Source organism: Rhinolophus hipposideros (assembly GCF_964194185.1).
Source record: "Rhinolophus hipposideros genome assembly, chromosome: 17".
Lineage (NCBI taxonomy): Eukaryota > Metazoa > Chordata > Mammalia > Chiroptera > Rhinolophidae > Rhinolophus > Rhinolophus hipposideros.
This window is the reverse complement of record NC_138063.1, coordinates 58,678,447-58,706,402: the sequence shown is the minus strand read 5'-3', so window position 1 is coordinate 58,706,402 and position 27,956 is coordinate 58,678,447. Positions and strand designations below refer to the sequence as shown.

Here is a 27,956-nt window from a genome sequence, read left to right as displayed (position 1 = left end):
TGTTTTTTAACATCTTTATTGAGACATAATTTACATACCATACAATTCACTCATTTAAAATGTATAATTCAATGGCTATTATTACAGAGTTGTACATCCATCACCACAATCAAGTTTAGAACATTTTCATTACTCCATTAAGAAACTCTATACCCTTAGACATCACCTTCTTCCTCCCATCATCTCCCAGCCTAGGAAACCATTAATCTACTTTCTGTCTCTACAGATTTGCTTATTCTGTATATTTCATATAAATGGAATCACACAATGTATGATCTTTTATGTCTGGCTTTTTCTATTCAGCACAGTGTTTTCAAGGTTCATCCATGTAGCACACATTAGTACCTCATTTCTTCTTATTATAGTATTGCTGAATAAGAGTTCATTTAACTGTTCCATGGAATAATATTGCATGTGGTAGAGGGGTATATTACGTTTTGTTTGCCCATAAACATTTGGGTTGCTTCCACTTTTTGGTTTCCACTTATGTTTAACTTTTTAAGAAACATCCAAACCATTTTCCCAAATGGCTGCCATGGAGCATTTAGTAATCACCCACTGTATGCCCCTTTCATTTTCACCACTATAAAGCAAGGCAGGTCCAAATATTTATTTCATTTTGTTGTTGCACAGAAAGGGTAAGACATTTGCTGCAGGCTTCATTGGATCCCAGATCTGTCCCTGATGTTAAAAGCAGGGCTTCTGTGGTAGTGTGGGGTCTGGGAAACAGCCCCTTGGTCACATGACCACTGGGGTGCTGGTAGTCTGTGAGTGGGTGCCCGTGATCCTTCTTATTACCTGGTGTCCCTAGCAGGACCGATGGGCACAGAAAGAGGGACCTGCAGGAAGGATCTGTACACTGGGTGTCTGTTCTGGGTGACTCCTGGGCCCACTCTCCCTGGAGGTGGGCCTGGGACTCCCAGACGTGATGGAGAGGGTTGGCAAGGACATCTGGGCCTCTGGCCAGGGTGGCAACTGTCTTAGCCCTCTTGGGCAGCCCTTGTCAGGGGACAGGCCATTCCAAGGTGCCCCAGGGCCCTGGCAAGTGTTTAGAAAACTTCAGTACAATTAATGGTCAAAGGAATTAATGAACGAGTGAGTGAGACCAGCAGCTGGGGCATTTCAGGGCACATAGGATGAGAGCGAGGGACCTGAAGGCTCAGCTTTTTGAGGTGACAGTACTGCTCTGTGTGGTTCTGCTTGGAGCTCTGGGGAGTCAGTGGGGTGGGGGTGGGGTTGATATGCTGGCCTGGGAGGAGAGCCCCAGTGCTGCCCCCAAGTCTTTGCAGTTGTCCCAGGGCCATAGGGCAAAGCAGAGCTACAGGTCTGGAGGGCAGAACTGGGTCACACCAGAGTGTCTCTGAGAGACAACAGCGGCTCTGAGCACCTGGCACTGTGCTGGGCCTCTTGTCTTCGTGGCTGCCTCAGGGTTGCTGGGTTAATGTCAGCTGTTGGTTGGTTGGCTGGAGTAGAGTGGAGGGACCTCCCCTGTGCCCGGAGGCGTGTAAACGAGGCTGGACTTGGAGGCATGGAACAGCAGTGGGGCCGAGCCCAGCTCCAGGTGACCCAGAAGCAGAGGCTGGAGGAAGTCCTGACTGCATGATGTTGGCAGGTGGCCAGGGAGGGGCGGTCGGAGTTCCTGGAGGGCAGCCCAGTCCTTAATCCTGTGGTGATGGTGAGATAGGCCTAGGTTGCAGGCTGCCTAGGAGGAATGCACCAGCCCCCCTACTCATAAATCTGCTCTTCCTCCTCCCTGTGTGCCGGGAGGCCATGTGGAGGTCACTCTCGGGAACAGTTGGCACAAGAGGCACCACGGCCAGCTCTAGGCCATTCATAACCAATAGGTTAAGGCTGGCCCACAGCTGACCTGGGTGGAGTGGGTGGGGTGCAGAGTCAGAGCCCCAGCAGGTTCTCAGGATGGGCCCAGAGCACAGTGGGGTGGGTCTCAGAGGCACAGCCTGTGAGAGGCCAAGTCCAAATTCTTGGGGATCCTGGTAGCCTCACTCAGAGGCTGCACAGGACACAGCCCCTGAGCGCTCAGGGGCTGCAAAGACAAGATCTCAGAGGAGCACAGGCAGAGATAGCAGGCTTCTTCTCATGTCCTGCTGTGGGACTGTTCACACGGGGCCCTGGAGTTAGGAGTTGCCCAGCTGTAGGATCAGCCTGCGCCTACGCGAGCTTGCTTGTGGATAGGCTGTGCTCGCTTAGAGGTTGTGCAGGCCATGACTCTGAGCTTAACCTGGTCACCCTGCCTGTGCCTAGCCCTGAGCAGGGTGTGGGCCTAGAGAGGCCAGAGGCGGTGACAAAGGCTTGCCAGTGTGCCCTGCCAGGGACAAGGTCTGAAGACAATCCACTGGCTTCTGGGGGCATATGTTTGGGTGGGCTAATGGCCCCCCTCTGCTTCTGGTTGGTGTTCTGACCTTCTTAGGACTGGGTAGGCCTCTGTGAAAAGTGGTTCTCGGGCAGCTGGGCCAAAGCAGGCCTGGGAGCTACTGCTTTCTGGAGCCTGAATATGTGGCTGTTTGAGGTAACCTCAGTGAAGGGCACAGAGTGGGGGTTCTGTGGGGGTCCAGGAGGAAGAGCAGAGGAACAGCTTCCTGGACTCCAGCATGTGTTTCCACTCCAGGGAAGTCCTATGTTAGTTTTAGGTTGGGTTCCATTAGCTCTGCCTGGGGTGGCAGGAGGAGGCCAGGGGCCCTGAAGAAAGTTCCACAAAAGGAGGAGGTCTGGGGATTTCCCACTTTTCCCCTAGAGGACTCTCCTGCCATCTCCCATAGTGACTATCTGGATTTCACACTACCTGTGGGGACTGGTGAGTCGTAACTCCAGCCTGGGCCTTACCTTCCCTGCTGTGGAGCTGGGGAGTAGAAGGGCTCTGAAAGGTGGGCTAATGCCCTTGGAGCTCCACAGAAGTATTGAAAGGCTAGGATCCTGAGAAGGGCAGGCTGTCTTCCTGGGGCTGTGCTGCCCCTCCCTGAGGTTGTATGCCCCTGACTCTGAAGGCCACCCTCCCCCCCCACGCCCTCTGCCAGGGTTGAGCTCTCTTGCCAGCAGGGGCTGTTCTCATGTGTGCAGTGAGGAAGGAAATTGCAAATTAATCTTTATTTCCATCTTGGAAGAAAACCTTAATTCTCTGCATTGAAATGATCCTTGTCATCCCAGGGAATCAATTATAGGCTTTAACTGCAGTGAGTCTTGGCCAGTCAGGGCCGGGCAGCCTTCCCAGGCCCTTTTCCTGCACTTCTGTCTGTCTGTCTCTGTCGCCACCTCCTCCAGCTGCTTTGAGTTCTCTGGGACTCGCTGTATCTCTTTCTCTTTCTATCTTGACGTCTGTCTCTTCCACTGTTTCTTTCCCTCTGTATGTCTCCTCCTCTCTCTCACTGTGTCTCAGCTGCCTCCTCCCTCATCAGCACAGGGCTCAGACATGAAACTCCAGGGCTGACAAGCCCCATTGGGGGCTGGGTGGTCCCCAGCTCTCCCTCTGCAATCTGTCTCTGGCCCTGGAGCTGCAACTCTGAGGGTAGGAGCTGAGGGTGGGATGAATTATTGGCCTGTCTCTATCCCCCGGGGTCTCTGTGGAAATGGCTCTCTTGCTGCCCCATGTTTACCCAGAGCCTGCTGTCCCTGGTCCTGCCTGGTCACCACCATCTCTCATGCCATCCTTCCAAGCCAGAGTCACAGCTGAAATCTGTGCCTAGAGATGTGGGTTGGGGGGGAGGGGCAATGGGGCCCAAAGAATCTGGGGCCCAGGAGACACCTAGACCTTTAGGGAAGGAGCTGCTCTGAGGTGGGTCCATGATGGTATCCAGAGCAGCCACAGAGGAGAGTGTCAGGGTCTCACCCCTCAGGGCCAGACTTTTGTCTGCCAACTTGGGACTAACCAGAGGTCAGGTCCTCAGGAAAAGAGAGTCGAGTGGCTGTGACCAACAAGGTGCCTGCAAGACCCCCTTTACTGCCCATGCCTGTGTGCTTCACAAACTCTTTCCCTTGTTCACCTTTAATTTGTGGCTAATACATCAATACAGTCTCTTTGAACAAAATTAAAACATGAAAAGTAAGGCTAGAATGCCCTTTGCCCACCACTGCCCTTTCAAGCCCCTTCCTAGGGCAGCCACTGATCAACAGTTTGGAGTGCATCCTTGCGTGCCTTTTCCTATGCATTTAAGTACAAATACCTATATTCACCGAGTGCACAGAGTATGCTTTATGGAATTTACGTGTAAAAGGCATCAATCTGTAGGTATCCTTTTATAAGTTATTTTCCCCTGTCTTCAGGATCTAGCCGCAAAACACTCCGAGTGCATTCCTTCTACCTGTTGTAGATATTCCGCCCTAGGCTTCCTGTCACCGATTGGGTATGTCCACTCCATACGGAAGAATACATATTGCGTTTTCTTGCTCTTCCTTCTTTGCACATGTGTTAGTGTGTGGTTGTGCCCACAAGACACTTGCATTTTAAATGTACTAGATTTTCCCATCACCCAGGCTCTTCGCTGTTATCAAATAACTTGCTGTTGTCAAACTTTAAAATTGCTATCATTTTATAAAAAAAATTGCTATCATTTTGACCAATGCAAGACAGCATCATTGCTTTAATTTGTATGGAGATGAAGACCATGGCTACCTGGGATGTGGTAGGGGTCCCCTGTTTGGGGAGGTATCACGGGGGTGCCTAGAGTCCCAGAGACAGGTTGAGGAATGGCAAGAGATAAGGTGAGGGCCTCACGAAGGCAGATAATTAACCTTTGACTCGGTGCAAACACACATCATTCCAAATGTTTGTAGCACCCCCAAGGCAGCAATGATAGCACCCATTTTCAGGAGAGGAGACTAAGGCACAGGTGATGTTGGTCAGAGTGGGTGGGAAAGGCCTCAGGTCTGCATGACTCTAAAGCCCTCTAGGCCATGCTCAGAACCTGAAGTGACAGAATGGACACACGTGTGCACAGCCTCATACACACATGTCCACATATCTAAGCTCACACATGTACACCACATACGTGCACAGAGACTCACCCAAGCCTGCATAAACAGCTTCACAGACACAGTGTGCAGGATTTACCCACACCCTCCAGAATCATCCAACCAAAAGGCACTTGCATGTGTGCACACAGCCTGGCCCAGAGACGTGATCAGCGTCGCCTGAATAGGCGTCCCATACTCACACATGGTGCGCTCACATGCTTCCCACAGCTGTCCCAGCCTCGAGTCTGCCCCAGCTCCTGTTCACAGTGCATTGTGGGCACATGCCCCTAAACACCTGGAGCCCTTTAGGATGGTCCCATGGTCAGGCTGAGACCCACAAGTAGCTGACACTTACTTGCAGGCTTTCCTGTACAAACCCCCTTCCAGGTTCTCAGGACCCACCGGCCCATCCCTCCTTCATCATTCATCCTCTGGGCAACTCCTGCTCCGAACTATTAACTTACCTGCTTAGGGATCTGGGTCTTAACCAGCAGCCCCTGAATTGCACTCACCATGTTTGCCTGGGTGTAGGTGTGGGGGCGAGTAGGGACAGGGCTGAGGACCAGTTCGTAGGGGGAGCCTGGGGCCTCTGTAGGTGTCTCTGCCTCCCGGCCCCTTGCATTCTCCTGCAACGGAAGAATGTGTGTAAACCAGAGTGCTAACGGTCATGGGACTGTAGTCTGAGGCAAACTGTTCCTTATGGTCAAGGCTGCCATGGGGCACACAGGCCAGGTCAGTGAGACCAGAGACAGTAACAATAGCAATGATGGAATCAGCTGTTTACAGGGTCCAAGGACTCAACATGGACTGACTCATTTAAGCCCCAGTAGCCCAAGAGTGTCCCAAGAGTGGGGGGCACCCAGAGTGTGCTAGGTACTGTGCCAGGTGTTAGGGACAGAAACTCTTGTTTCTGGAGCTCACATTCACATGGGGGACACTGACAATGAGTGAGGTAACTAAGCAAACTAGTATGTTAGAAGGAAATACCAGTTGGGAAGGAAAGTAGAACAGAGGAGGAGGGGAGCAGCATGGGGAGGGCTTTTACTGAGGTGTCCAGGCAGGGCCTCACTGAAGAGAGTGAGGGGCAGGCTTGGGGTTTTCTGCAGGCAGACTGGACAGCAGGTGCAAAGGCCCTGAGGTGGGAGACCAGCGGGGCTGGAGCAGGTGGGTGAGGGTGAGGGTGATGGGACAGGTCGGGAGGTCTCAGAACAGGTTGTGCAGGGCCTTGGGGGTCACGGTTTAACCTGAGGGAGGGGAGGGCCCCAGGAGGGTTTTCAACAAATGGTAGATGTGACCAGACAGGTGTGAAAAGAACCCGTCTGGCTGCTATGAGAGAGTCTATCAGAGTAAGGCAGAGCAGGGGACCATTGAGAGGGCACTGAGCAAGAGACTTCAGGTGTGGCCAGGCTGGTGGCAGTAGAACGAGGGGAGATGAGCTCTGGGTATGTTCTGACAGTGACGCCATGGACCTGCTGACGCGTCAGATGACAGAGGGGGCCACGGGGGCTGCTATTGTTATCAACAGCTTTCAGATGGGAACACTGAGCCCAGAGCAAGTAGCTCAAGGTCAGGAAGCTTAGTAAGTGACAAAAATTGGTATTTTCACGTGAAATCTACCATTTGAAAATGCCGCCATGTGGAACAAACGTGAGCCTGCCCGAGCCCTGTGGCGGTGCGCGCTGCGCGCTGTGGCAGAGCCGGGCCTTGGGGGCAAGGCAGGCGGCAGCTGTAAGAAGTGATCCAGGGTGCTGGTCTGTGGTCAGCCCTGCTGGGTGGCTGGGGGAGGCCAGACAGAGGTGGAGGGCTGAGCGTCCCCCAGCCAGGGGGCAGTGGGGCGCGAGGTAGGGGAGGGAGAGAGACCTACCTGCCCAAGGCCCCACAGCAGGATGTGAGCACTGGCCATGGGAAAAGACTCCCAGAGTGGGCAGGACTGAGGATCCATGGGTATACGTGGACCCCTGTATGTCTGTATAACTGCACTCAGGACCCAGGGCATGTCCCAAACTGGCAAGAGTTACGCTCCCTGATTCTGCAATACTAGGTTTGACAATTAAGTTCACGAACTCACCCTAGAAAAAGTACTACATCCCTCATTGCTGAATATCACTACGGTCACCTTCGAAGTCCTCCCCTTGGGAAGCTCTGCACCAACACTAGCATGTAGTCCATCCTTCAAAGCAATTTCGGAACTCCTTTTCTGGAATGGCCATCAGAGTTGTCATCGTATTACCCTTGATGTCCTGAATGTCATCAAAATATCTTCCTTTCAATATTTCCTTTACCTTCGGGTAAAGAAAGAATTCACTGGGGGCCAGATCAGGTGAGTCGGGAGGGTGTTTCAATACAGTTATTTGTTTACTGGCTAAAAACTCCCTCACAGGCAGTGCCCTGTGAGCTGGTGCCTTGTCGTGACGCAAGAGCCATGAATTGTTGGGGAAAAGTTCAGGTCATCTAACTTTTTCATGCAGCCTTTTCAGCACTTCCAAATAGTAAATTTGGCTAACTGTTTGTGCAGTTGGTACAAATTCATAATGAATAATCCCTCTGATATCAAAAAAGGTTAGTAACACCGGTACAACAAGTTCACGAACTTAACTGTCACACCAACTTAGGTACTCTATGAGTAACAAAACAGAAATCCTCTCCAACAAGCTTCAACAACAAAAGGAATTTATTGCCTCATATAACAAGGGTTCGGGCTTCAGGCATAGATGGATCCAGGTGCTCAGCTGATACCTTCAGAAATCAGTCTCTCTCCATCGCTCTATCAGTCTTCCTAAGTGTAGACATCATTCCTTTGTGGTATAGACTTCAGTTCCTTCATGGTGACAGATGGCCAGAGCAACTTCAAGTTCATATCCACCAGCTCAACAACCCCAGCCTGAAGAGAGGGCCTTGTTCCTGCTGGCTCCAGCAAAAGAACCCAGTGACGTGCCTAGCCCTGCCACTGCAACCCTTTCAAGGGGTGAAGCAGGTCAGGAGGGACCCTGTGACTTATGATTCTGGAGAGGGGGTGGCCTTGGAGCCAGCAAGACCTGGGCTTTTGCACCTGTGACTTGCTGAGGGACTAGCCCCTCCCTGAGCCTCCACTCTGCGCCTGTGAAGTAGGACCTATTGTAATGCATGCAGAGTGAGGATGATGAGATGCAGAAAGTGTCCTGGGGTTTGATGACAACCTCTGGGAAGGGCATGGGCCTTGGACCCTTTGAGGCCTGGTGTCAAGTCTCCACTACCTACTCCCAGGTGACCTTGTGTAAGTCCTTGGAGAGTCCCAAGACTGCAACTGTAAAGCCCCATCTGGGCCAGAGCTGGAAGGGGCGTTGGAGGTGGGGCTGTGAGTCATCAGCACTGACAAACCTCCCTTCTGTGGCTGGCGCCCAGCTCCCTGTAGGTCCTGACTAAACTCTTGCCTGCATACCCCAGAGCCTCAAGCCAGGCCTTGGCCTCCAATGCCTAATGGACTCCCACCAGGCTATGTGACCTTGGGCATGTCACTTGGCGTCTCTGGGACTCAGTCAAGTGGTGAAATGAGGGGGAGGATTTTCACCTTATAGGGGGTCAGGAGGATTACCTGAGAGAAAGCATGTGGCACACTCAGAATCAGGCCTGTCACATGCAAGTGAGGGTTCCCACTACTTCCCAGCCCACTCTGTAACAACTTCATCTTCCCAGAATCCTCTCTTCTTAGCTGGATAGTCACCCTTTTATGAGCAAGCTGTACCTGAAACAATGAGAAGGTGACAGACCTTGTAGGAAGGTTGCTCCAGGCATGAGGAAGGTATGATGGTGGGAAGGATCTGGCATTCGAGGCTGCCCTAAGAAGCCCTGTTTGGAGATGTCTGAGGCCCAGGTGGGACTGCTGAGTGGGCAGAGGACGCTGCAGGCAGGGTGGGGCTCCAACCTGGGGGAAAGTGACCTCAGGCTTAGCCCGCCCTCCCCAGCACGGTGTACAGCAGCTACCCAGATGCCTCGGTGAGGGCTTCCATTGGGGGTTAGGGGTGGAGAGGGTCCTGTCCAGAACCAGCAGCCTCAGTGTTTCCACCCAAGTTGTGGGCACCCCCAAGAACGGGGCTCCTCCCACTACCTTCCGGCCACCAGGAGATGCTTGTCTGTTTTATCAGTGGCACCCCATGACTCTGAAAACCGTCTCTCCTTATCAACAGACCACCCGGCTGTCCATGGGGTGGGAGTGGCCCCGGCCAGGCAGCATGTCCACACATGCACCCAGGCTGCCATTTCCTAGGAGGCGGCCACTCCTTACCCAGGGTTCCCTGTGATGGGAGAGTGGGGCAGAGGGCCAACCCCTCCCTCTTGCTTCAGTTTCCCTTCTGTGAAGGAAGTCTCTAAAGCTGCTCCTTGCCTTCCAACCCATTCATATGTCAAAGGCAGCAGTGCTGGGAGATACAGGGCTAGTCTGTCCCCTGACAGCCAAGACACCTCCCTCGGAGCCCCGGCCTCCTGTCTGAGCACCACTGCCCTTTCAGTCTCTTTCTCTCACTCTGACCATAGGGAGCCGCCTGTGAGGGGAGCCCTGAAGCCCAGAGAGAGAAGGAGCCTTGTCTGAGACTACAAGGAGGCAGAGTGTGAGTGGGCTCTGAACCTGGGCCCATCAGGCAGAAGGAGCAGTGAGAGCAAAAGCCAGAGAATGTGGGCTCCTCTCAGGGAACATGGAGCAGAGAAGGTGGTGGCCTCGATTAGCTTGGGCTCAGCCTAGGGGAGGCCAGGATGCTACGGGGGCCCCAGGGCTTGCATGGGAGTGCATTTCCTTCACCCTCCTGAATACTGAGAACCAGCAAGATGCTGCTGATTGGGGTTATCGTCTACCCAATCATCCAGTTCCACCTCTGATTAGAAACAAATTGCTTCATCTCACACCACACTGATTACACAACAGTCCTGCCAGGTGCCCACCCATGCCCACCTGCCACCCTGTGGTGCCAGTCATGGCCTGATTCCACCCTGGCTGCCCCTGCTCTAGCCTGGAGTATCTCAAGCAATGTCTACTACCCGTGGTCCATGTGTCCCCTCCTGCCAGCACCTCAGAGCACACCTTGTCCCCTCCTCCCTGGCTGCTTTCTGTCTTGTTTCTGGGCTCCCTGTTGCTGCCTGAGTCTCAGACTGGGCTTTCCTCCTGACTTGTACTGGGCCCTTTTCCCTTCTCCCTCACTCCCTCCTAGGTCTTGCACATTCCCTTGGCCTTGTTGTATGAATGTACTGTGACCCCTTTCTGGCTCCCTGGCCTGTCCCCCAAAGGCCCTGGAATATGGCTCAGGATTCCCAGACCAAGTCATCAGGGTGTCCTTCCCAACCCGCCCGGCTCCTGGGTTCCCATCTGTGGGCATGAGTGGCTCACCAGGCATCCTGGAATCCGTCCCTCCACTCCCTCATGTGCCCCATCCGTGCCAAGGCCAGTGATTTTACCTCCTGGTCATTCCCAGTCTGCCTCCTCCACCCCCTCTTCACTGAGCCCACTCTTCCACCCCTGGTTCAGCTCACACCTTAGCCCCTCAACTGGCCTTGGCTATGGCACCTCTGTCCTGGCCACCTGCCTCCTACTTCTTCCTGGTGTAGTTGAGCTCCCCCCATGTATTTGAGCAGGTCCCTGTGATAATGGTGGAGGAGAAGGTGGTGGTCTCAGCGTGCTAGTGAAGTTAGCATCAAGATGGAGGCAATAGTGTAGGGGCAGCGTAAGGGACTGGCTTGGAAGGTCCTTCTTGGGTACTGAACTGGGAGGGCAGAGGAAGGAATCTGGCTTCTATGCCCGGTCTGGGGCCTCTGGGAAATTTGGGCTTCCAAGGCCTATGCCTGGAGCTTCGGGGGAAGGCCTTGTTCTTGCACCTCACCGGGTCTGCCCCCACCTTTTATATCCCCAGCCAAGAGCCTCTCTTGGTCTCTATCACCCACTAGAGGGAACTTAAGAGACAGGATGAAGAGGGTCCCCCACAGAGGCCGCAGGAGGGGTCCAGGGAGGTGGGGGGCAGGTACCAGGGCAGAAAATGCAAGGAGGTGGTGAGAAGTGAGTTCACTAGATTCCACCGGTGTCCTTTTCAGGTGACAGGCCCATAGACCTGTACCTCCCAGCCTGCCCTCCAACCTGCCCCACCATGGTGGGCGCTGGCCTCAGGCTGTGGCAGGTGGGAGAAGTGAACTGGACCTTGATCGGTCACCGTGAAGGGCAAGAGAGACAGGGACATGGAGACAGAGGTAGAGGTAGAGGCTTGAGGGAGGAATGGAAGATGGGCATGTTGGGGAAGCAGGGTGCACATGCTTCACCAAGGGCCCAGATGGCCCCTGTGAGGCCCCTTGGTCAGTCTGGAGAGAATGGCTGTGACAGTGGTGCCCATCTGGACTGGGGATGGGGTTCAGTGGGCTTGGGTGAGCTGACAGGACCCGCCCTGGAGAGGAAGTGGAGGGTGTGCAAGTCAGAGGAACAGAGGCTCTGGCCTAGAGGAATGAGGTGGCAGTTAGCAGCCCTATTCCCGGCCCTGCCCAGTAGCGAGGTGGTGGCTGTTTGGGAAGCCGGGAGGCTCAGGCCTGAGTTTGTGGGGTGTCCCTGTAGGGGCTAGGCGGGTGGCTGAAACTGGCCCCTTACCCCAGCCTCCCCAGGTCGGCCAGGACTCCTGGCCAGCCTTTATCTGGAGCCCCAGCCATGACCACAGGAAGTGGTCGTTTCTTTGTGCTGTGCTGTCTCCCCAGTATGGGAGCGGGTGTGTGTGGGGATTGAGCAACACCTCGTGGTGGGGCACATGGGGAGACTCTGGGTTCATGACCTCTGACCTGCTGGCCTGATGGTAGCACTGCACAGAGGAGGCTGCCAGGGCACAGGGGTCGTAGGCCACTGTGTGGGACGGGGATTGGGTGGGTATGCGGGGTCTAGGATCTCCCGCTAGCTGCCATCTAGTAAGCACTGGGCTGAGACCTCAGGGCCTAGCACACTAGAGGCACTCAATAAATGTGGAATAATCAACTCTGGGCCTCTTCACAGATCCATCCTGACTCCCATGTTCCAACCCTACGCAGAACCCTCAAATATTCCTTCTATAGGGCCTACACTGCCCCCTCCCTAGGCTCTCTTTGCCAACCACCAACCAATCCTGGGGGTCCTCCTCTAACCCACAGTCTTTGCCCCTCTGGTGGGCCCTGTAGAGTCAGTGTTTGAGTGTCCAGAGCTGGAGAGAAGTTAGAGGCCAGAGGGTCTCCTGAAACTCCGACTGCAACATTCTCCCTACATATGCCCTCAGGACTATAGCAGCCTTCAGTGCCTCAAGCCACCCAGCCTGCCTCCACAGCTGCCTACCCCACTGGTGCTCAGGAGAGAGGATGGGCTTCCACAGAAGACCCCTGCAAGCCCAGAGCTGGGGTCAGCTGCCCCCCAGGGAGCACACAGTGCTCCCCAGCACCCTCTAGCTGCCTGTCACTCAAGCCCTGGTGCTGGCTGATATGGGTTAATTAATGGCTTGTTGGATTCTGTTATCAGTCGAGTGCTAATTATTCTTTTTATCAGGGCTACCTGTGTGGAGGCTCTAGCAGGCCCAGCAGGGGCTGGGAGGAGGAGGAGACTGGGGAGCCATGACCTCATCCCCACTCAAAGAAGGCTCCACCAAGCACCTGCTGTTCTCTCTGCCAGAACATCACCCTTCCTCCCCCTGGCAAACTCCCTCTCTCTCTTCAAAACCTTGTCCAGGTGGATCCTTGGTGAGAGGCCACCTCTCACTCCAGTCATGACCATGGAGAACAGACATGGCTGAACTAGGACGTGGGAGGCTGGCTGTGGCCTCTGGAAGGGAACCTGGAAAGCCAACCACCTTGTGGAGGCTTCCCAGGCAAAGGAGGCTGGGGCGGCCTGATGCCTGGATCAACCCGAGGTGAGCTGGCATTGAGAGCGTCCTGGACCTCCTTGAGGGGGGCTCTGGGCCTGTGGGATGGAGGTAAGGAACACCTCCCCATCTCACCCGGTCCTGAGGAAGAGGCCACCAACCTGTGAGCCCCATGGCCCAAAGAACAAACTGGCCCTGGACACACATGTGAACACCCTGTGAACACTGGGCCCAGCACCTCTCTTCTTCACACCACTCACACAGATAAACCAGAGACACACAGCCTGACACACACACACACAAATACACACAGACACCAAGATACATACATACTCCCAGACATCGACAGACACATGGGACACCCCCCCACACACACTCACACACACACACGGAAGCTGTCCCTACCTTGGGCCCCTAGGACTTCCCTTTTATGAGACTTTATCTATCAAAAATATATTAACCCAGAAGCCTGTTTCCATCAGAGTCTCGATTCCAGGGACATTTCTAGATAAGCCTTATCTCATTGCTGGTGCATTAGCCAGGCTGGTTGGGGCCTGCCAATCACAGCTGCCCCTCCTGCCCCAGTCTGTGGCAGGATGCCTGCCCATGACTTCATTCTAGATGAGCAGGCAGGTGGGGGAGCCAGGCGGGGCGCTGCTGCCTCCTCTCCCCGCACAAAGCAGGGCGCCAGAGGGCACTTCCAAGGACACACCTAAGGCACTGGGGTCATGGGGAACCTTGGAGTTATCCGGAACCTGGGTTCAAATCCCAGTTCTACCTGAGACGAAGGCTGGGCCGGCTGAACCCAGTTCCTGCTGCACCCCAACCTATAAAGTTGGAGTGATACTTCCCAGGCCACACCTGTGAGCAGATCCTGTGACTGCATGCATGTGATGGTGGCTGTACACCACAGTCCTCTCTTCTCTGGCCTGGGGTTGCTGCGAGCCAGGGGGAGGGAGACACAGTCCTCAATGCTGGCCGCTGGCCGGGCCCTGCGCACCAGCCCCACTGCGCTTCCCCTTCAAAGGCTGTGCCCTAGCCTGACCTGGCTCACAGGCACTCAGCTTTCAAGTGATGCCAGGCCTGATAGAAGCCCCTCTGGTGCAGTCAGCCACACTGCAGGACGCCTCCCACAAGCTCCGGCAGCCCCTCCCATGGCACAGCCACAGGCTGCTCCCTCCTCCCCTCTGGGCCTCACTTTCTTCCACCTGAGTCCCCTCCCTCCCTGGGCTTTAAAGAGTGTTGTCTTTAGGTGGGATGTGAGGTAGGGAGAAAGGTGTGAGTGGATATGGGGACCCTCACAGTGCCTGTAAAAATGGCTGGTTTGGGGCAGGGGTGGGTCTGCATCTGCTGACACAACTCCTGAGGGGTTTGTAGGACCTTTATTTCTCAGTGGGGAGACTGAGTGCTGGTCCCACTGAGGGTCCGGATAATACAATGGCCAGCAGTGTGCTCAGGTGATTGAACGACCCCACGAAAGAGCTGCTTTTATTCTTATTTTGTACATGGGGACACACAGGTACAGAGGTTAGGGGCTTGCCCAAGACCACATGGCTATTAAGCAGAGGGGCCAGATCTAACCCAGGAAGTGGCGTGAGTCTACCCTGTGTCCACTCCTACCCCCACCCCCATGGATGTGTCCCCAGAACTAGTTCCTGCTGACTAAGCAACCTACTATGCCCACTGGGGTGTGCGTAGCTCCACTGCGTCACATGAGAGAAACAGCGACGTGACCAAGATCAAACAGTTCCTGCAGGGCAGGGACCTTCTGCTGCGCCCAGGATACTCTATTCTGACTCGCAAGGACCTCCAGAGGGGACCTGGATGGAGAGGTCAGCTTCATACCCCTTGGTGAGGGAGAACTTGGCCCAGCTGGGAGGTTACCTCAGCGCTCACACACTGAGGATGGTGGACAGAAGTTTCCTCATCGAGGGAGGCAAATCTCAGGAGCCCACGGCCTTGCCCATTTGTGTCCACTCCAAAGGGCTGGGTGGCCACAGGACATGGCCAGCCCCGGACCTGGCACCAAGAGGTGCTCATAAAGGCCCCCAGGAATGGACTGGGCTGGAGCTGAAGCACCTTGTCCTGGAGTCCTCACTGGAAGCGCAGTGCCTCGCTGAGCTACAGTGGCCTCAGCTCAGTAGCAACATGTTTCTGAGGAAATGTTCTGCAGGGCAGGGGCGGGGGCTGTACAACAGGGCCAGAGCCTGGTCTGCGGTGGGAGGAGGGCCACGCAACAGGCCCACTGTTATTGGCGGCACCCCGCTAGGCAGCCGGTTTCCCAGGAGCTGGGAGGCGGATCCTCCAGGAGCCCCCCACTGCAGCAGCAGGAGCCCTGTTCAGGGTACCTCTTCACTCTCCCCAAACCGTCCTCCCAGTTCATTCCCAGCACAGGGGCAGTGGGGGCCAGGCCTGGACACTCCCTGCCCACCCACCCCTCAGCTGTTGCCCTTAACTGCTGCCCACTGCTGGATGTCTGGGGCCCTATGAGAGCTGGTGCGAGTCGCTGGCCAGTCACCTTCACCCGCACCTCTCACGCGGGGTGGGGAGGGTCCTGCCCTGCCACTGGTGTATGTAATGAGGGCTGCCTGCTGCAGGCCACCGCACACAGGACAGCCTGTTCTGCAGCACCACTCCCTTTTTCCTCTCTGCCTGCAGCTCCAGGGCTTAACAACCCCAAGTCATTTGATCAAAACCTGCCCCTGTTCATATTTTTAATGGCAGTTTTGCAAATTAAAGCATAATGCACTGATTACTAGGATAAAAGTGAGCCTGTGTGTCTGTCTGGAGGCCAAATAAAGGAACGTTGGACATCTATTCATTCTACGAATGTTTTTAAAATCTTTGATTTTCCCCTCAATCAGGTGGTTCTGCCATTTCTCCCTTTTCTGAGTATCCACAGATACTACCTTGAGTCTGAAGGTAGGATGGCCTGTGGGTGCAGGCGGCAGTAAGGAGCAAGGGCTGTGCTCACATACCCTGGCCTTCAGCACGCTCTGTGCAGGGCTGTCACCAGTTCTGAAGAGTGTGGGCTCCAAAGTCAGAGGCAGGGGCCTAGGGACTCTTGGAGTCAGGATGGACGAGCAACCTTTCCAGCCTCCCTCTGCCCAATGCCCTGGCCCGGTGCTCCACTGCTGCTTGACACCGCATGGGTGCCCTTCCTTGACTCAGCTTCCCAGAGAGCCCCCATGCTCCCTGAAGGCCCAGGAGACCCTGGGAGCCACCCAGCTTGGCTTAAGGGCCTAACACCCTGTGGACTCCTCAACCCACTGGGCTCTTAGTTGGGTACCTCCCCCAATCCCCTCGGCAGGAGCCCTGGTGGTTCCATTGACATTCCCCCTGGGAAGAGACCTGAGAGGCGAGGGAGGGAGGGGAACCCTTAGGTGAAATCGGAGAGACCAGTGAGGTGTGTGGGGGGACGCACCACAAGACATTTATTTGCAGCTGGCAAGTGTCTGGCTGCTGGGGGAACAGGGTGGGGAGTGGCCCTCAGTGGCCATCAGCTGGGTAGCCTGGGAGACGCTGGCCACCAGCTCTCTAGCCTGAGCCCGGGCAAGGTGGCCCTGGGGGAGAGCACTGGGGCATTCAGGGAGACTGGACCATACGCTTGTGGGTGTCGAAGACGTAACGCTTGAAAGACAGGCTGAGTGTCACGTGGTGTGCAGGCTCGGGCTGCTCTCCCCCGTCCTTCTGCTCGGCCGCCTCCCCTTGGCCAGCTCGGCTCCGCTTCTTGAGGGTCAGCATCAGGATCTTCTTGGACTCGGGGCTGAGGCCACCTGCAGGGCGCAGAGGGAGAGCCTGTCACTCTGCCACTCCCCAGCCTGCCCACTCAACACCCTGTATGAATACCTGTACTTGTCTACCTCACATCCACTTAGGGGTGAGCCAGGACCCCAACGTGCACCGATCCAATGGAGCCCGGAAGCCTGCGGTGCACTTCGCTGCCTCAATCCCCGCATGCCAGGCCCTCTCCTTGTGCTAGCCCACGGTACAAGTCCGCCCAGGTTGGAGCTCAGCGGGGCTCCCACCTTGGTCTCTGGGTCCCTTCCCTGCCATCCACCCTGCACTCGGGCCCCCATGAGGATCAGCTCACACCCGGGGCCATATCCTTCCTCTGCTCTGGATGGTCCTTATTCTTTCTGGCATACCCAGGCTGAGACCCACACCCCGAAACTGAGGCCCACCAGGCTAGATGTTCTTCACCCATCTGTGGCCTGGAAGTTGACCTCTGTCAATGGCATTGTGGGCTCCCGTGCCCTCTGGACTCTAGTTGGCTTCAGCCAATGGGAGCCCCAGCAGATCGGGGGGAAGGGAGAGAGCGGCCAGGTGTTGGCCGCACTCCTTTGGCCAGAGCTCCTGTTGGGGGTCCTTCTCCCTGGCCTCTGGAAGACGCTGTCCCCCTGCCTCCAGGCAGGGGTGGGAAAGGCCTCCCTGCTTCCCACCATGTCTTACTGGCTCCTTTGCATGCTTTGGTACAGATACTGTTTACTCCCTCCAGCCAAACTACTAGCAGAAACCTGTTTCCTGTTGACACCTGACTAATGCCCACCCGACTCTTCCAGCTCCCCCCCCCACCCCCACCCCGATTTTGGTGCTTTTGTGCAGCCTTGCGGGCTATTCCTGGGCTACTGTTGCACTTGAGCCTCTGCGTATGCTGTGCCCTCTGTCTGGAACACCCTTCCCTTCCTGACCCACTTGCCCAGAAACACCAAGCTGTGGTGTCCTTTCTCGGGGGCTTGTCTTTGTGAGGAATCTGCTTGGTGGCAGTGTGGTGCAGCCTCCTTGTGGGCTGCCGGCCCAGACAAGACCACTCGGCTGGCTCTGAGCACAGAAGCCGGGCCCTTCACCTCAGCTCTACCCCAGAGAAGGTGGCTGTCACCAGACCCTGCACAAGCTACACAGCACCCGTGATCAGCACAGCCCTGCTATGGAGTCCCGGTGGGAGCGAGGCTGAGCTGAGGCGGCACCACGCGATGGGCACGGAGCAGGGAGGCGCAGCAGATGGCAGTGCCTGGGACTTCTGGGGCAGCTGGGCATGAAACCTCATAATGTGGTGAGGGGCTAGTGGGTGGAGCCCAGCCCACGGTCTGCTTGCCCAGTGAGGGGTAGGCCTGGTAGGCCTCTGTATCCCCCAGAGGGCACTCACTTCTGATTTGCACAGCAGGGCTACATGGAGCAGTGGACTTAGAGGCTGGGTGTCCAGAGCTGGTGGGAAGCTGGGGGTAGGAAAAAGGCAGAGGGCTCCCCTTCCTGCACACCCTGCTCTGCGTCCATCGGCACCTGAAGGGGTTCCTCTCTGGTCCCAGTCTTGCTGGGGTGCTAGCTCTGACAAGAAACCAGCCGTGGGGCTCAGGGGTCAAGCTTCGTGCCGGGAAGACCTGGCCCAGTGTGCCTCAGTCAGGGCAGCGCTGGGCAGCAGGGGCAGGTGAGTCAGCTCCAGGTACTCCATGTGTGTCTGCTGAAGACGTCAGCAACGTTTTTAATTTGCAGATGAGAAAACGGAGCCCCAAGGAGGGCAGTAACTTACTCGAGGCCCCACAGTGAGTCGGGAAGAGTCAGGATTTGCTCCCCGGGCCTGCATGCCAGGCAAATGCAGTCTACTGCACGCCCCCCACCCCACCGCCAGCCCATCCCTCCAGGGGGAGTTGACCTTAAGCAGACTCGTGAAGATGGTCCTGCAGGGGAATGCAGGCTGTGAGAGCATTTTGTACCGGCCCTGTATCTCCTGAACATTTAAAAAGTTGGCCAGGAGGCTGGTTCAAGGGACGCCTGGAGAGTTGGTCAGGGACGGCCCTGTCCACTGCAGGAAGGACTGTCTCCCTCTCCACAAGTGGAGGTGAGACTGTTGGCCATTGCAAAGCCTGCATCCTCTGGAAGGCCAGGGCACACAACTGATGCTAACGGAGCTACAGGACACTGCGGGCCTTTGGCGTCTGTACTGGAGGTGTGTGTGTGTGGGGGGGCGGGGGGAGGCTTTTGCCAGGCAGCACAGTGTCTAATCGCAGGCCCTAAACCTTGCTGGTCTTTGCACCTCTGGTTGGGGTGCAGGGTGTGGGAATGGCCCCAGGCCAGCCCCTGTGAGCAAGTGCCAGGCCTGCAGGTATCTATCTGAGTCTTCAAATTGGAGGCCCGGCCTTCCTTCTGCAAACAGAGAAGGTGGCTGTCACCAGACCCTGACAAATGACATGGGTGGCCTGTCTCCCTCTGGTGCCAGGAGATCTGATGGCTGAAAAGGCACGGGGCTCCCTGGCGTCTGCATCAGGCTGGGGAGACAGGCGTGGCCCAATCGGCGGCCCATCTCACCTGAGATAGCGCTCATTACATACAGTGCATACTTCCCACTGCCCAAAGCAGGCAAAGCTGGAACATCTATCCGGCACTGGTGAAGGTGTGGCCATTTAGTTGCTTTTCTGAGATAGTCAAGGCTTGTTTACCTCTGTTCCATTCCAGGGTGGTCTGGACACAATGCCCAGAAAGCCTGACCGACAGAAACTGCTCCGCGGTCCGCAGGAGCGATATGGATTCATGGCAAATGTCGCTGGGAGCTGCTTTGTTTGCAGTGACCCCCACACCCCCGACCCATTTTTTCCTTAGCCAGTGGCAAATAGAAGGAAGTGAAGGGCAGGGCAGGGTTTTGGGTGACTGGAGCTGCTTTCCACATCAACCAGGGTCAGTGGCACTCAGCCCTGGTCTATGTTGAGCTTCTCCCACGCTGCTCCTGGCTTTTCACTCCAAAGCATTCACAGACGCTCCAAGGCTGAGAGACACTGGTGGTGAAGACACAGATTAGGGCCTGGCCCACATGGAATATACTGGTCTGAGAAGGGGCAGACAGTAATCAAGCCAGCAAGATAATCCAGATAGCCACCAGGCAATCAAGGAAACAAAAACCACTGAGTCCCTGGGAGGGAAAGATGGGCAGATCCCATGTGCCAAGGACAGACCTCTCCGAGGAAGAATACGGGAACGTGGGCCAGATAACATGGGACGAGCCATGCGGAGATCCCAGGCAAGGGTCTGTAGCAAAGGGACTTTGAGTGCTGACTCCTAGGTGGGAATGAGTGTGGCACCTGAGGATGGATGAAGGTGTGTGGTCTGCAGCCCACTACATCTATAAGGTGCCCTTCCTGTGTGCCCAGCTCTGCAGGAGCCCAAACCAGGGAGAGTCCTAGAGACCTGAAGGAGCCATGCATCAACCTGGGGGTCAAAGTGGTGAGGGTGGTGACCGACTGCACACTATCCATTTGCCCAGCAGCCGCCAGTGGTTCCTAAACAATTCCTATAGTCCTTGGGGACACAAGCAGGACGGTCCCGTTCTCACGAGGCTGCCATCCTCTCTTAGGGACCTCTTTCTGGGAGGCTGGGCAGCAAGCACTGTATAGACCCCTCCTGGGATGGCTCTTGGTCTCCTGACTTCAGTGCCCCCTCTTCCCACCTGGCCCACATTATTTCTTGAACTGTCCCTTCACTCCAGTACACCAAGTTCACACCCATCTGGGCCAGTTTATTGGAAGATTCCTCCCCAGAAGTTCTAATGGCTCCCAGTTTCACCTCCTGGGAATCACTGTGCGAATGTCAACTCCTGGTGAGAACTTCCTGACCACCTTTCCCCCCCTACTGCCCAGACCCCTCCTACCCCACTCTATTTTCCATAGCTATTACCACCTTCTAAGATATGCTATTATGTCCTCATTGGATGTTGGCTGTCTGCCCCTGCTACAGTATAAATCCTCCCTCAGCAGGGATTTCTGTCTAGTCATGCTATAAGCCCAGCACCTAGAACAATCACCTATAGTAGGTGCTCAAAGACTACCGGTGAATGAATTGGTACTGGATGAGGCCCTGCTGGGCAAGTATTGGCTGCTAACCTCCCCAAGTGGCCAGAGCACGGACCCAACAACACACTTCTAGGAGCTCAGTCCTGTCACGCAAGCTGAGATTTGTGTTACACCATACATGGGGGCGCGTAATCCTCACGCCACAGTGTGGGGAAAGCAGGCCGGAAGAGCAGTAACTGGCCCAAGCTCACTCCGCTCCAGAGAAGCAGAGATGGGCCGAATCAGTGAGGCTGCCCGATTCCTGGTCTGTGTGCTCACCAGGGAGGGTGTGCTGAGACGAAGGGGACGGCACACAGTGAGGACAGGACCAGCATGCATTTGTCGTGGTAAAATGTTCTGGGAGATGAAAAGTGACACCTGAGGAGTTTAAAGTTACACAAAGATAGACTGATGTTATAATGTTAATTAGAGCCATGAAGGAATCAAAATTTTTGCAAGAGTTCTGCTCCAGCTCCGGGATGCAGAGAAAAAAAAACAAAAAAAAGACTTAGAAGGCTATCCATTAGGCCATCTGGGGTCAGGAGTGCAGTTGCAAGCAACACTGTTTTCTTCCTTCTATGTTTCTCTATTTCCCAGGTTTCTACCTTGACCCTGGGTACCCACAGGGCCACCTACTACAGGGCTACTGCCATGGGCTACTGCACGGGGCCCGAGTCCAGACGAGGCAGTGCCCATCCAGTGCGGCCTGGCTGCTGAATCCATGAACGCTAGAGGAGGCAGCAGGGAGGGGGACAAGGGCCCCAGGGAGACAGGCAGGGAGGAAGGACAGGTGGTGAAGGCCGTCAGAACTGCCTGGGCCAGGAAGCTCACTGACATCTCTACGTGATGGTATAGTCTCTGCAGCTCTCTGGCTCCGCACTGTGAACTACAGCGCTGAGCAGAACCTCGGAGGCACGTGATGTCCCAAGAGCAGTAACTGGGAGGCGCAGGCTTAGGAACTCACCCTCCACAACCTTCCAAAGGCCCATCCCCTGCTCTCCATTCTTGCCCCTCCCTAAGCCGTCCCCGGCTGTGGAGGGGCTGCTCTAAGGCACAGACCAGCATGCAGACTTGGTTCTACCACCTGCGATAATCCCCTTGCTTGGTATCTGAGGCTCTGCATCATCCAGCATCCCTCCCTCTGTGCCTCCCGCCACCATCTCCAACCATACTGAGCTCCAACCAGAAGAAATCAAGCAGGCCTTCCTGACACACACTCCCTTTGACTGGAATACTCTTCCTGCCTTTTTTGTCTGGCCAACTCCTGCTCAGCCACTGTCTTCATGGGAAAGCTTCCCCTAACCTGCCCAGGCCAACTGGGATCCCTCCTGGAACCCTATTGAGCATTTTTGCTTTATGCGCCCATCTCCCTGGCGGCCTGTGAGGGACTGCCTCTCCAGTGCTGGGCACAGGGTCTGGCATGTGGGCTCAAGGAGGGTTTGCTGGATGACAAAGGGAACGAGCACAGTGTCACCCGAGTGCAGGGCAGTGGAGGGAAGAGAAGTGCTCTAGCCGAGGCCCGCGCCTCCGGGACTAGGGAACACCTATCTGCAAGCCCAGGGAGAAGCCCCGGCTCACAGAGCAGGCTCCCCACTCCATGTGCTCTGGAGCCCGGCTCCCCATCTGGCAGGGTGGGCATAGGGGAAATGCGCTACACCTATGAAGTTCACACCGTGGCCCTCATTCCACAGGGCCTCAGCAGACATCCCCTGCCCTTTTTCCACGAACCTGGGGGTTCTTGGAGTGTAGCAGCCCTGTTCCACTCTTGATGAGCCCAGACCGTGGAGGCAGTGGGGGCAGGCTGGCATGACCCTGGGGGTGACGCTGCTGCCTGTGGCTTTCCTTGGGGACACTCTCCCAGGGCCAAGCTGGCCTTTCTCACCAAGCGCCAACTCCACACAAAGAGGCACAATGGGCTGGAGGCCGCTGTGTCTGGGCTCAGGCTGGGGTAATCAGGGAGGAATGCGGGAAGCACAACTGTTTCCCAAGCCCTGGCCACGGGTGCCTCCCTGACACGGCCATCAAAGGCCGGCAAATTGCCTCCAATTGCTGGTGTCACTTTCATGTTAGGGGTCGGACTGGCAGAGGGGCCTCTACGCTGGTGGGCGGCTTGCAACCTCCCACTGGGAAATGAACCCTTGCAAGCAGCTTGGGGTCACCAGCCCCTTCAGTGGCTGCAGCTAACTCCACCTACTCCAGCACTTCCCCCCTCCTGGAACAAGTAGCTTTGGAGAGAACTGAAGTGACAGGGCAGAAAGAGAGCTGTGATAAGGGGTGGAGCCCTTTTTAGGGTCAGCATCCTGGTGATGACAGATGGGCTGGTGAGCTCAGAGGAACGCGCCTGGCAGCTGGGCTGGGCTGATGTATGGCGTGGCAGGGCGAGGTCCCAGAGAGCCCTGAATTCAGCCAGGCTCCGAGTCTGGACTGGATGCCCAGACTGTGACCAGGACGGGCTGCCCAAAGGAGGGGGCGCCCTCCAGGAGCAGTACGGCTGGTGTCCCGCAAGCCGGGAGGCTGCCCCACTGCACGGTGGGCTTTAACACCACTCTTAGCCTGAAGAGAGGTCTCTGCCCACATGGCCCCAGTTATGGAGCTGTCCCAAACAGGGCACAGCATCACGGGAGGTGTGGGCTGCGCAGGGCCTGACGAGGTCTCTCATGTGGTTAATGTGGCAGCCTGTCAGGATGTGCTGCAGAGGGTGAGGCCAGAGGTAGGCCTGGCTGGGACAGGGCTGCGGGGGGGCAGAAAATGGGAGGCTCAGCCAGGGTGCAAGCGGCCCTGAGCACACGGTGGGACTCAGTCATGTCTGAGACGCACAGGGCAGCTGTGGCTGCCCCATCCTGCAGGCGACCGGCCAAGGAGCGAGGTGCGAGGTGCGAGGACGTGCCACAGCCCACAGAAGTCAGTAGGGGAGCTGAGGCTTGAACCCAGATCCCTCTGTCTGCCAGGGGCCCAGGGCGGTGTGGGCCCTAGAAGAGCGTAGCGTTGACGGAGCCAGCAGGCACTGAGAGGCCCATGCAGCGCTGAGATTGCCTAGCGCTTAAGGAGACTTGGGCTGGCACCAGGGGCCAGTGTGAGTGCCGCTTGGGCAGAGAAAGGTGCGACTGGCTGACACGGACAGCCTGGATACCAGTCGGCTCCCTTCTTGCTGAACCCCTGAACTCTTCTTTGAGAGGTGCTGCTGACTTTGGGATCCTCTGCCATCCCCTGGCCAGGCCTGGTTTTCTGAGTTTATCTTTGGAAGCGGAACCCTTTGAGCAGCTGGCTGGAGTGGACAGCCGCCTGCTTCTCCTTCCTTTCTCTGCCAGCTATGGATCCCGTATATAAACAAAGACGCAATTTGCTTTAAAAAGATAAGGTGATTACGTTTTTATCAGACGCCTACTCCACTGTCCCTGCAACAAAGGGAATTAGGGGAAGGCAGGAGACAGAACAGGCCCTTTATTGGAATTGCGCTTTCTGAGGTTCTTGAGCGCACACTCGACAGGCTCCATTCGGGCCCCTCTCATTGGGGGGGAGGCGAGGTAGTGGGCGTCCGCACCCCCATTTTGATGTCTTAGTGTTGCCTAATTCCTCCTTTAATTTATATTAAGCTTCTTAGCAGCAATGATGAATTCTTCAAAAACAAAAAAGGGCCCTTTGCAGAAATCTTTCCCATACCGTGTAAATTGAAATTATAATGTAGTCAAGGCTTTGGAGATTGGGGGGATGTGGGGAGGGAAAACCAGTGCATTATGTGGAAGGAAGGATTTTGTTTAAAGGCAAAAACAAAACCATTCTGAAACAGGCAATGACTTGGTCTGGAGAATCAGACAGAGGCTCAATTAGAGGAGCAGCTGAAGCCGAGGAAAGTTTGTTATCATGTGGCGGGAGGGGATGTGGGGCTTGTGGGGGTTCTGAACTACCCGATACCATGGGTAGCCAGTGAGCTACCCAATACCACTGGCTCCTGCCCATCCCTCTCAGGCGTGATGCTCACCTGGGCTGCGGCTGCATCCCCTTGAAGTGGCTGTGGGGGATAACTGAGGCCATTCCTGGTGTGCAGCCTGGAAGCTCAGGCAGGGTTCAAACCCTTGTCTGAGGTTGCCCAGCCAAGAATGGGGAGCCTAGGCGGCATCTCTGGTGGCTTGCCTTGGGTTCCTCGAGGGTCCCTTCCCTTGGTGCTCTAGCAGGCCCTGCAGGAGCAGTTTCTTGGCACTGGGGCCATGGGCACTGGCCTCCTAGCATGAGTCACTAGGCTGTTCTCTTGCCAGTTCCCTCTTCTGATCTGCCTTTGGGTCAGTTGACAAAGAGATCCTTCCAGAACAAAACCTGATCATCCCTCCAGCTCAGAAATCTTTAGCCATTCCTTAGCAGGTGTCCAAATTCCTCTAAGCAGCCCTTCCTCAGCTGCTTCTTGCAGAACCTGCACTTCCTTACCAGCAACATTCACCCCTGCACAGGGTCCCATCGTTCACCCCTGCCCTGGCTCTGTACAGGTGTTCCTTCAGCCTAGGGCACCCGATGATGCTACCCACATGGCAAACCCTACTCCTGCTTTGTTCTCTTAGCAAAAGGCTTAGTATCTTGGTTTGGCCTTCTCTGATGCCTTCTTGGCCTCCCTCCTCCATGGGGACCAAGGCCCTACATACTCTGGCCCCATGTCCAGACTCTGTGTCGCCAGGAGACAGGGTATAGCCTGCAGCAGCAGCCAGAAGTTCCAGGAAGGGGCACTAATGAGTACACTCGGCCCAAGTGTACTCTGTTTCATCTGTCAGTGGACCAGGCCCTGCTACCTTGGGAAGGAACTGAGTGGCCTTTGAGTAGCAGTTTCCAAAAGATGATACCAGGCGCAGCCGCTATGGAAGGCAGTGTGGAGGTTCCTCAAAAAATTACAAATAGAATTACCATATGACCCAGCAATCGCTCCCCTGGGTATCTACCAAAAAAATCTGAAAACATTTCTCTATAAAGACACGTGTGCTCCAATGTTCATTGCAGCTTTGTTTACGGTGGCCAAGACATGGAAACAACCAAAATGTCCTTCGATAGATGAATGGATAAAGAAGTTGTGGTATATATACACAATGGAACACTATTCGGCGGTAAGAAAAGATGATATAGGAACATTTGTGACAACATGGATGGATCTTGAGAGTATAATGCTAAGCGAAATAAGTCAGACAGTAAAAGCAGAGAACCCTATGATTTCACTGATATGTGGTATATAAACCAAAAACAACAAAAGAACAAGACAAACAAATGAGAAACAAAAACTCATAGACACAGACAATAATTTAGTGGTAAGGGTAATTAGAGGGTAAGGGGGGTGGGGGGTGGGAGATGAAGGTAAGGGGGATCAAATATATGGTGATGGAAGGAGAACTGACTCTGAGTGGTGAACACACAATGGGATTTATAGATGATGTAATACAGAATTGTACACCTGAAATTATGTAATTCCATTAACAATTGTCACCCCAATAAATAAATTAAAAAAAAAAAGATGATACCAGGCATAAGTGCTCCTGGGGACTCTTTCTGGTTGGGCCTTCAGCTGAGGTTTGAACAAGTCTGGATAGGGAGGGAAGGCTGGAGTACAAGGCCTGGGCCTGGCTGGGTCCCTGCTGTGCTCTGGTGGAAGGGAGGGAGCTGGGGTCAGGTGGGCTGCACAGATCACTGGATAGCCTATAAGTCACTTTCTCGGAGGGAGAAGTGACCACCCAAAGTCACACAGCTGGTAACCAGGGAGCAGTGATTCACACTCAGGCATGAGGCTTTACAAAGCTGTCTACCTGCCATAAGCCTGGGAGTCTGGCAGTAGGGTTGGCCATAGGCTGAAACTTCCCCAGAGTGGGAAGGATATGGCAAAAGGCAAGAGTGGGCATGTCTGGGGCCACCCCAACTTGGGCAGTGTGGGTTGGATAGGTGAACACCTCATCTCCAGAGACTTCCAGGGATGAGCCCTAGGGCTGCTGTCCTCTGGGTCCCTACGGGGTGGGGTTGGGGGAAAGAATGGCCTTGGCTATTGCCCAGATAGACACTGAAAGTGGCCTAAATAGCATAGAGGAGGTCTGAAGTGGAAAGACCATCTTGTGTGAGGCAGGCCTGACTCACACTGCCCCAAAAGTGGGCACCAACCAGTTGTCGATAATCACAAAAAGAACACCAGCAGTAATGCCAGTCAACATTGGTGGCGCCTTCGTCGTGTGCTCGGCCCTGTTCAAAGAGCTCCAGTACAACAGGCTCCTCAACTCCACAACCACATCCTGAGGAGGAGGGGAGGCCACTTATATACAAGGAAACTGAGGCACACAGCGATGACATGGTGGGCCTAGGGAAAACTCCTAGTCTGGCTTCAGAGCTGGACACCCCTCTGCTGCACATGGCCAGGTGTCCACAGGGCTACTCTTAGCTGGTCCTGACCCTGCACAACCTCCATCATGGGTGTAATGAGCTCACTTCCGTAATGGGCAGTGGCTCTCTGAGGGCAAAGACTAGATCCCAGAGCCTGGCATAAGGCCTGGCCCAGGAAGGATTGGAAGAATACTTTTCCTCAATTCACATGAGGAGGGACTCCATCATGAGAGGTGGAAACTGAGGCCCAGGGATACAAAATGACTCTCCCAAGATCAAAGAGTTAGTGGCAAAGAAGTGATCACATGTCCTCATTACTACCTGGAGCCTAAGTTCTTTTCCAGGTAGCTTGGAAGAAAGGGGCCATCTCTCCTCTCTCAAACAGCACCGCAGAGCACCATCTTTCTGTCTGACGGTGAGTCGAACTCTGCCAGTGATGCACTCATGTGCGTGAGTTGGCGTGTGCGTGCACACACACACAAGCACCTACATGTGTGTGCACGCATACATACACACATGTATCTCGAACAAGAGACCCCTCACCCTCACGCCTCGAGGGCAGGGGCCATGCCTTCAGTTGGTTCTGTTCAGCTCCTGGAAAACAGTGGCCGCCACTGGGTTATTGCCAGAGGACAGCGACTAAGTCTCAGTTAGAGCCGTGGGGGGAGGGGACAGGTGGAGGATGGGTGATGTGGTACTGCTGGAGAGGTCTAAGGCCTGTGACACGGTGGTCTTATTGCCCAGTTCCAAGCTTTGCTTTTCTTGGTCAGGACGAGGGATGATGGGAGTAAGACACACAGCTGGCTCTGCCTCCAGGAGAGCACTGCTGCCCCTCCTGCAGGTGCCCTCCTGCACAGACAGCCCCTCAGGCAGGCAGCGAGGGCGGGCATGGCTCCTGGTGGCCCCCACAAAGACTGTCCCCACCCTTGAGGGAGCGGACTTTTAATACTCCAAATACTCCTTAAATGCGTATACTCTTTAATAGCACTTAATCTTCAATTAAAATACCTACAGCAGAGAC

The 27,956-nt window shown here is 55.2% G+C and overlaps 1 protein-coding gene across 3 annotated transcripts in view; it reads right to left on the bottom strand.

Moving 5' to 3' along the window:
* The window catches only part of EEFSEC (eukaryotic elongation factor, selenocysteine-tRNA specific), a 329,667-nt gene that overhangs the window by 36,330 nt on the left and 265,381 nt on the right, over nucleotides 1-27,956 (bottom strand). For 2 of the 3 annotated variants that reach the window (XM_081079075.1, XM_081079077.1), the window contains one exon: nucleotides 16,194-16,558. The exons of the other annotated variant lie outside the window; for it this stretch is intronic. In XM_081079075.1, the coding sequence (XP_080935201.1) occupies nucleotides 16,368-16,558 (191 nt within the window). In that variant the 3' untranslated portion in view covers nucleotides 16,194-16,367. Of the gene's footprint in view, nucleotides 1-16,193; nucleotides 16,559-27,956 lie in introns of those variants that run through there. 3 annotated transcript variants of the gene reach the window in all.